At 38.8% G+C, this 8,984-nt stretch overlaps 1 protein-coding gene across 1 annotated transcript; it reads left to right on the forward strand.

Annotated features, from left to right (window-relative positions):
- The first annotated feature begins 1,789 nt into the window (after positions 1–1,789).
- On the forward strand, positions 1,790–8,602 carry LOC131649034 (uncharacterized). Its single transcript, XM_058918780.1, has 6 exons — positions 1,790–1,847; positions 6,847–6,971; positions 7,044–7,310; positions 7,393–7,462; positions 7,542–7,976; positions 8,457–8,602. Exons 1-6 carry the CDS (start codon positions 1,790–1,792, stop codon positions 8,600–8,602), a joined length of 1,101 nt encoding a protein of 366 aa, XP_058774763.1.
- Positions 8,603–8,984: the final 382 nt, after the last annotated feature.

The raw sequence follows: 8,984 nt of genomic DNA on the forward strand, positions 1-8,984 counted from the left end.
CCAAACTTTGCTAAAGCCTCACACATGCAAAATTCTTAATGAAAGATTCTTGAGCTCCTTCCTTCTTTCTTTCCTTTCACATTTCTCTCTATTTCTCCTCCAAATTCTGGTTTTGTTATCAAAAGGAAAAGAATGTGTAACCAAACAAATCCTTATTTCTCATTTAATGTGTGAATTGACCATTATATCCTCCAACTATGCAATAATCACCAATTTGCCATTTGGTTTAATTCTAACCAATATATTTGGATTCCAACAATCCACTTAATCTCCCTCTCTTAAGAATTCTTAAGATAGAATTAGGTCTCACTTCACTTGTTTTCATGTTTAGAGAATTAGGGATGTTACAGAATATCTGTAGTTTGGTGTGATGAGGATGGAATATTTGTGGGAAGTATAGTAGTTGAGGGAGTAGGGTTCAGAATTATAGGGGGTGAGGGTGGTTGCAGGTTAATTTGTGGGGGTGTGATGGGAGTTGATGTTTCAGAAGGAGACAATAGAATGAATGAGGGAGATTCTGAGGGGGTTGGGATGTATTCCTGTCTGGAATAAATACCAGTCTTCTTAGCTCTGAAAGGATCCACCTTAAGAGGGTCAAAGGTGACCTTCTTCTTTTTAGCTTCTTTCTCAGCATCTTCTGCTGCTTTTCTTTTCAGTTTCTTCTTTCTCTTCTTCTGATCCTTCTTCCGAAGATCAGTCTGAGAGGGAAGCACTCTTCCACGTATCCATGCAGGATCAACAGAAGCTTGCGTCTTCACAGAATCTTCCAGATAGTGCTTAACAGTTTTAGCCAGTTCAGCTTGAAACATGGTTGAGAAGCCTTGAACAGGGACTCTTTTGATAGGGATATCAGAGAGAACAGTTGGAACAGAAATTATTTCCTTCACCAGTTTCATTCTTAAAAGATCAAATCTAGAGAAGACATTGCCTTGATCAATTCTGAAGAAAGAAGGAGTTCCACAAGTCTTAAGAGACTCCAGCAAATCACTTTCAATCAGAATATCTGAGATCATTCTGCCGAAAGGAATAATATTCTTCGGAAGATGAGGATACTGCTCCCGATACTCTTCCCTAGATTCTTCAATAGCCAGCTTCAGGTTTTCAAAGAGTATGTTGGAAATATTAAGTTTAATGCTCTTTCCAATACAATAGAGAGTATACTTCTGATCTAGATTGATGAAAGTAGAGGAGAGAGACTTCTTTCTATGATGAAGAGAACCCATGATGATCTCAGCCCACACCTGAAATAGAGGTCTCAACGTGCCAGTCATGTTGGAGTTAATACCAATGACGGTTGAGATAAGTTTCTCAACTTTGTTCCAATCAACCCTTCCAGCAAGAGGGCCAGTTTCACCTTCTTCATCATCAAGATTGTACAGTTTTCTGATCAGAGCTTCAGTGACCACAACTTCATGCCCTAGCATGAAAGAGAGAATGGTGGTTGGAGTGACGGTTGCGTGCGCCCAGAAATCTTTCACAAGAGCGGGAAAGACTGGTCCAACCAATCTACCCAAATAGTTAGCCCATCCTTGAGCCATAAACCTAGCTTCTGGCTTGAAAGCATATGCAGCCAAGTCAACAAAGTCCATAGGGGACTCACACAGTACTTCCATTTCCGATGGAGACAAAGAGCAACTTTTTAGAGGAACAAAATCAAACTTGTTGAGAACCAGTTGAGATGAAGACATTTCTTCAGACCGAGAGTTACTTGAAGATGGGTTCATGATGAATGCTAGGTTGAAGATGAGTAAACTAGGGTTTATGCAGAAATGCAGAAAGACAGAGAAAGATGGTGAACGTTGAAAAACTGAACGCAAAGAGGGAAATGAAAGAGGGAAAACTGAAACGTTTGAAGAATAAAAAAAATGATGAATGGCATTTAATGTTACGTGACAAGAGGAGAGAGAAATTATGACAAATGAAGTGATAGAACAGTTACCTAGGTAAGGCGCCTCCTCAACTGCACGCATGTTTGTCCAAATAGGGTAGACACATGTTACCATCTGGAAATAGATGACAACTGTATTTTTAAAAAAAACTTTACGCCTTTTAATTCAGATCACTACTTCTGATTGTCATTCTTTTAGAAATGATCTTGTTCTGATAGGATCATCTTTCTTTCCAATAATGACATCTTCTGAGTGAGCAGATGTGAGTCTAGATGATCTTCTGATAGTTGGTTCTTCAGAAATTCTCAGATTTTCCAAGGATGCAGCAACCTGATCTTCTGATTCTTTGCTGCTTTGGTTTTCAGCTTCTGAAACTTTTCTTCTTGGTTCTTCAACTTCTGATATATCAATATCAATATCTGCAAAATTCTCAAACTGCTTTGGCTTTTCAAGACCAAGCTTATCATCAAACCTGATATTGATTGATTCTTCTACAATCAATGTTTCAGTATTGTATACTCTGTAGCCTTTAGAGCGTTCAGAATATCCGAGAAGGAAACACTTTTGTGCCTTAGAATCAAACTTACCAAGATGATCTTTAGTGTTCAGAATAAAGCAAACACATCCAAAAGGATGAAAATATGAAATGTTGGGCTTTCTGTTCTTCCACAATTCATAAGGAGTCTTATTTAGAATAGGTCTTATAGAGATTCTATTCTGAATATAACATGCAGTGTTTATTGCTTCTGCCCAAAAGTGCTTAGCCATATTGGTTTCGTTGATCATGGTTCTGGCCATTTCTTGTAGAGTCCTATTCTTTCGTTCTACAACTCCATTTTGTTGTGGAGTTCTAGGACAAGAGAAATCATGGGCAATACCATTTTCTTTGAAGAATTCCTCAAAGAATTTGTTCTCAAATTCACCACCATGATCACTTCTGACCTTTATGATTTTACACTCCTTCTCAGTTTGGGTCTGAGTGCAGAATTCAAAGAACACTGAATGAGACTCATCCTTGTGTTTTAAGAACTTTACCCATGTCCAGCGGCTATAATCATCAACGATGACTAATCCATATTTCTTCCCTTTGACAGATGCTGTTTTGACTGGGCCAAACAGATCAATGTGCAAAAGTTCTAACGGCCTTGAGGAAGAGACAACATTCTTAGACTTGAATGCAGGTTTGGAGAACTTGCCCTTCTGACATGCTTCACAAAGAGCATCTGATTTGTATTTCAGATTAGGGAGTCCTCTGACAAGATTTAGTTTGTTAATCTGAGAAATCTTTCTCAAACTAGCATGTCCTAATCTTCTGTGCCAGACCCATTGCTCTTCAGAAACAGACATAAGACAAGTCACCTTCTGATTCTTAAGATCCTGAAGATCTATCTTATAAATGTTGTTCTTTCTCTTGCCTGTAAATAGGATTGAGCCATCCTTCTGACTTACAGCCTTGCAAGACTTTTGATTAAAGATTATGTCATAACCATTGTCACTTAATTGACTTATGGACAATAAGTTATGAGCTAATCCATCTACTAGAAGAACATTAGAAATAGAAGGAGAGTTACCAGACTTTATAGTTCCTGAGCCAATAATTTTGCCCTTCTGATCTCCTCCAAACTTCACTTCTCCAGCAGATTTAAGCACCAGGTCTTGGAACATAGACCTTCTTCCTGTCATGTGTCGCGAGCATCCAGAGTCCAGGTACCATGACATGTTGTGCTTTTCCTTCTTTGCAGCCAAGGATATCTGCAATAGGAATAATCTTTTCCTTAGGTACCCACAATTTCTTGGGTCCTTTCTTGTTAGTTCTCCTCAAGTTCTGATTGAACTTGGGTTTAGCAAAATATTTAACAGGAGGAACAGCGTGATATGCTTTAGGTTTGTCAGCATGATATTTCTTAGGATGTGTCACATGCTTCTTGGTGTGAACAGTGTTAAACTTCTGTGCATGTGAAGTGAGCCTAATATCATGTGCATGGCCATATTTGAACTGATCATACAATGGCTTGTATGTGATCTTCAGATCATCAATAGGTTCAAATTTATGTGAGGTATCACCCTCATAGCCAAAACCAAACCTTCTGTTTCCAGAAACACCATATATCATAGAAGCAAGATGACTTCTGCCAATACTTCTAGATAAGAACTTTCTGAAGCTCGAGTCATATTCTTTCAGAATATGATTCATGCTAGGAATGGATTTTTCTGTTTCAGAAGGAGATCCACTATCTTTGGATAGATTTAAAACTTTTTCCTTCAGTTCAGAATTTTCCACTTCCAGCTTCTTAGTTTCAAATTCAAACTGCTTCTTCAACTTTTTGTATTTGATACTAAGATGAGCCTTGAGTTCCAGAAGTTCTGTTAAACTGGAAACTAACTCTTCTCTAGATAGTTCAGAAAATACCTCTTCAGGATCTGATTCTGATGTAGATTCTGATCCATCATCCATTGTGGCCATTAGTGCCAGATTTGCCTGCTCATCTTCAGAGTCTGATTCTGATTCTGAGTCATCCCATGTTGCCATAAGACCTTTCTTCTTATGAAACTTCTTCTTGGGATTCTCCTTCTGAAGTTTTGGACACTCGTTCTTGTAATGTCCAGGCTCATTGCATTCATAGCACACGACCTTTTTCTTGTCATATCTTCTGCCTCCAGAAGATTCTCCTCTTTCAGGCTTCTTTGAGCTTTTGAAGCTCCTGAACTTCCTTTGCTTGCTTTTCCAGAGTTGATTGACTCTTCTGGAAATCATGGACAGTTCATCTTCTTCTTCTTCTGATTCTGATTCTTCAGAATCTTCTTCTTCAGCCTGAAAAGCGTTAGTGCATTTTTTAAAATTAGATTTTAATGCAACAGACTTACCTTTCTTCTGAGGTTTGTTTGCATCCAGCTCTATTTCATGGCTTCTCAAGGCACTGATAAGCTCTTCCAACGAAACTTCATTCAAATTCTTCGCAATCTTGAATTCAGTCACCATTGGGCCCCATCTTCTGGGCAAGCTTCTGATGATCTTCTTTACATGATCAGCCTTGGTGTAGCCTTTGTCCAGAACTCTTAATCCAGCAGTCAGAGTTTGAAATCTTGAAAACATCTTCTCAATGTCTTCATCATCCTCCATCTTGAAGGCTTCGTACTTCTGGATTAGTGCAAGAGCTTTGGTCTCCTTGACTTGAGCATTTCCTTCATGAGTCATTTTCAATGACTCATATATGTCATGAGCCGTTTCCCTGTTAGATATCTTCTCATACTCAGCATGAGAGATAGCATTCAGCAAAACAGTCCTGCATTTGTGATGATTTTTGAATTCTTTCTTTTGATCATCAGTCATTTCGCTTCTCGTGAGCCGTACACCAGTAGTTTTAACAGGATGTTTGTAACCATCCAACAGAAGATCCCATAGATCAGCATCCAGACCAAGAAAGTAACTTTCCAATTTATCTTTCCAATATTCAAAGTTTTCACCATAGAATATTGGTGGTCTAGTGTAACCATTGTTACCATTACCATTGTATTGCTCAGCAGAGCCAGATGTAGATGTAGATGTATTTGTTGAAATTTCACCAGCCATCTTTTACTGAAGTGTTTTTCTCTTCCTGAATCTTTTCTAAACACGGTTAAGTGCTTGCACCTTAGAACCGGCGCTCTGATACCAATTGAAGGATAGAAAAACACTTAGAAAGGGGGGGGGGGTTGAATAAGTGTAGTTTTAAAACTCGTAAGATAAAAATAATTTGCACAAGTATTTTTATCCTGGTTCGTTGTTAACTAAACTACTCCAGTCCACCCTATACAAGGTGATTTACCTCAACTGAGGATTTAATCCACTAATCACACGAGATTACAATGGTTTTCCACTTAGACAACTTCTAAGTCTTCTAGAGTCTTCTGATCACAACTTGATCACTCTAGGAACAACCGCTTAGAGACATTCTAAGACTTCTCTAGAGTATACTGATCACAACCCGATCACTCTAGTCCTTTACAATTTAATGTAAACAAATTCTAAGAGTATTACAATTGCTTCTTAAAAGCGATAATCACAAACTGTGATATTTCTCTTACAGATTTAAGCTTAGACTCACTAAAGTATTACAACAGTAATGTAGTGAGATTGAAGATGAAGTTTCTGAGCTTTTTGTTGAACAGCGTTTCAGCAAGTTAATACTCACAGAAATTGTTAAGAATTGGTAACCTTGCTTCTCATCAGAACTTCATTTATATAGGCGTTTGAGAAGATGACCGTTGGGAGCATTTAATGCTTTGCGTATTCCGTACAGCATTGCATTTAATGTTTCACTGTTTTGTCAACTACCTCGAGCCTTGCTTTTGCTGTGACTACTGACATTGCCTTTAATAGCTTCTAACGTTCCTTTTGTCAGTCAGCGTAGCCTGCCATCTAGTACTTGATTCTGATTCGTTCTTTGTAAATACTACGTTGAAAATCATCAGAGTACAAACAGCTTGGTGCAGAGCATCTTCTGATCTTCTGATCTTGATATGCTTCTGAGCGTGATTCCATGACTTCAGTGCTTCTGCTTCTGAACTCAAGTTCTTCTGATGCTTCTAATAGACCATGTTCTGATTCTGCTTGACCATCTTCTGATGTCTTGCCAGACCATGTGCTAAAGTTGCATACTGAACCTTCTGAGTCAAAGCTTCTTAGCGCTGATTTGTGCATACTCTTTATATATTTCCTGAAAAGGAAATTGCATAGGATTAGAGTACCACATTATCTTAAGCAAAATTCATATACATTGTTATCATCAAAACTAAGATTATTGATCAGAACAATTCTTGTTCTAACAGTCCCGACTAAGCATACCCTGGATACTTTCAAAGGACATCTCCATGTAGATCTTGAATATGTTCGTGTCTTGACTCCAATACCTGAAGGTTTGGATTCAGACAAAATTCTTTGACTAACGTTCCTTTTCTGCTGAAATACTAATTCCAGTTCCTACTACAGTTGTCGCTCGAAGGAGAAAGATTAAACAGCTCCTTGCGCAGAAAGCTTCTGAAGTTTCGCAGAGCAACAAGCCCAGTGAGAGTGACTCTTTCACTGCTGACAAGAAAACCACGGTATGCACATAATTTATCTTTCATTTGTATGTTATATGAATCATCCTTACCTTACCCAATTTATATTTTCAGAGTTCGAAGCCTCCACCACATTCGAAGCGAAAAACCTCTCCAGTAGTTGTCTCAGATGAGGATGACAAATCTCCACCTCGAACCAGACAAGCCCAAAAGAAAAAGCAGAAGGCCGCTACTCCTTCAAGAAAAGAAAAGGGATCTGGGTCTTCGAAACTTACTTCACCGGGTGACAAGGTATCTTCTGAAGAATCACCTTTGAAAGGTGGTAGTAACGCTTTTGTTGTCGAGAGCCACAATTCGAGCCCAGATAACATCCTAACTAAGGTATTTGGATTTCCCAACCTGCTCATCTTTATAAATTTTTAACTTAAAATAATTAAGTTAACGTTTTACCTTATGATTGTAGGATGATGTTGGCACAGCCACTTCCGACCTCAAATCCTTCACTCTTAATATTGATCTTGATAAACTCCAAGGTAAATGCATATTCTTTTTACAGCGAAGAAATTTCTTGCAACTTTCCTTACCATGACATGTTCTAATTATTCCATGCAGGTAAATCTCATGTGCTTTCACCAGTGATCGAAGACGCTCAACCTCTTGCGACTATCATTCCTAGTACAGCAGTCGAAGGGAGCCATTCAACTGATGATTCTCCACCTACCCACAAGAGCGAAAAAGCAGACCAACAATGTTCAGGTAGCAACAATGCAGCTGGTCATCCAACTGGTAGTGAGGACACTTTATCTGAACAAGATGTCAGGGAAGAAACCTCCAAATTAACCACAGTAGTTTCTCACGAAACCACAACTTTTGGGACCATAGTTTCTCCTGAAACTACTTCGACTCCTGCCCCAACAAAGCCTACTCCTTCAGAATTGGAGGAGCTTAAACAAACCGATCCTCTCAGCTTCCTCAAGGCTATGATGGATATTGATAATACTTCACCTTCTGAGCTCAAAACTTCTCCAGCTGTACAACCAGAATCTGGTAATAAAGAGGATACTTCTGTCCTTCTTCATCAGATAAAGGAAAAGTTCTTCGAAACCAACCTCGTCGAAACTCTTAGCAAGGATCCTATCAAAAGTCACATCTTGAATCAACTTCTGAAAAAGGTGGATCTACTCCTAGTTTCGAAAGAAGTCTCAGAGGTGATTGTTTTGCTGGGTTCCCTGATCGAACAACTCCAGGCCAATATTCTTCGAAAACACAATGTCGACGAACAGCTGACTGCGAAAATGGCCTCTCATAATTCTTCGTGGAAATCTGCTATTGATGCAACCAAACAGGGTGAAGCCCTTAAGCTTAAATATTCGAAGAACCAGGAAGCATATGACGAATGTGAGAAGAGCATCAACTCCTGGAAGCAAGAGATAAAACTGCTCGAAGAGAAGATAAAGGAGGCTGAATCTCGTAAGGCGACTCTTCAACAATCCAGTGAGCAGGAATTGACTGAAGTTGCACGTTTAGGAATCCAACATTTCGAGGCTGCACGAAAACTAGTTCCTGAAATTGACGAACTGAAGAAACAAAGGGCCCTAATTGAACTTCGCATGTCTTCCTGGGAGATTCAATATTCGAAGACAAAAGATAGTCTCCCTAAAGATTTTAATTAGTTATCTCAAACCTTGTACTTCATTATCATGCTGTACTTTTGCTTTGTAATCAAACTCTTCATAGAATATATATGTATGCTCAACTTTTATCTTAGCATTTATCTCCCACTTTGTTCATATTTTTGCAATCCTCGCAAACAGTAATTTTAGCAAATCTTCCAGATTTCGCCAAAATCTATTTCCTGATTTGCCACAGTAATTTTAATTAATGTAAAACACGTGATCTGACCATCCTTCGCACCTTTTAACTTAGACTTGACGTTTCCACTCCCTTAGCCGTAATCATTATTAAGTGATGACATCACTTTCTCCAAAACATCTCTTTAAGACGTGCGTGCATCAGTTTTTCATGATTGCATCTCAACTTCCAAGGGCGGGAAAC

Source organism: Vicia villosa, linkage group LG2, assembly GCF_029867415.1.
Source record: "Vicia villosa cultivar HV-30 ecotype Madison, WI linkage group LG2, Vvil1.0, whole genome shotgun sequence".
In the NCBI taxonomy this organism is placed as follows: domain Eukaryota; kingdom Viridiplantae; phylum Streptophyta; class Magnoliopsida; order Fabales; family Fabaceae; genus Vicia; species Vicia villosa.

Bases quoted from the DNA above. Each gene is read 5' to 3' on its own strand.
- LOC131649034 (XM_058918780.1), top strand. From the start codon at position 1,790: ATGGTGAACGTTGAAAAACTGAACGCAAAGAGGGAAATGAAAGAGGGA. The intron at 1,848-6,846 runs GTTTGAAGAATA...TACTAATTCCAG, and splicing joins GAAAGAGGGAAAACTGAAAC to TTCCTACTACAGTTGTCGCT. The intron at 7,311-7,392 runs GTATTTGGATTT...TTATGATTGTAG, and splicing joins CAGATAACATCCTAACTAAG to GATGATGTTGGCACAGCCAC.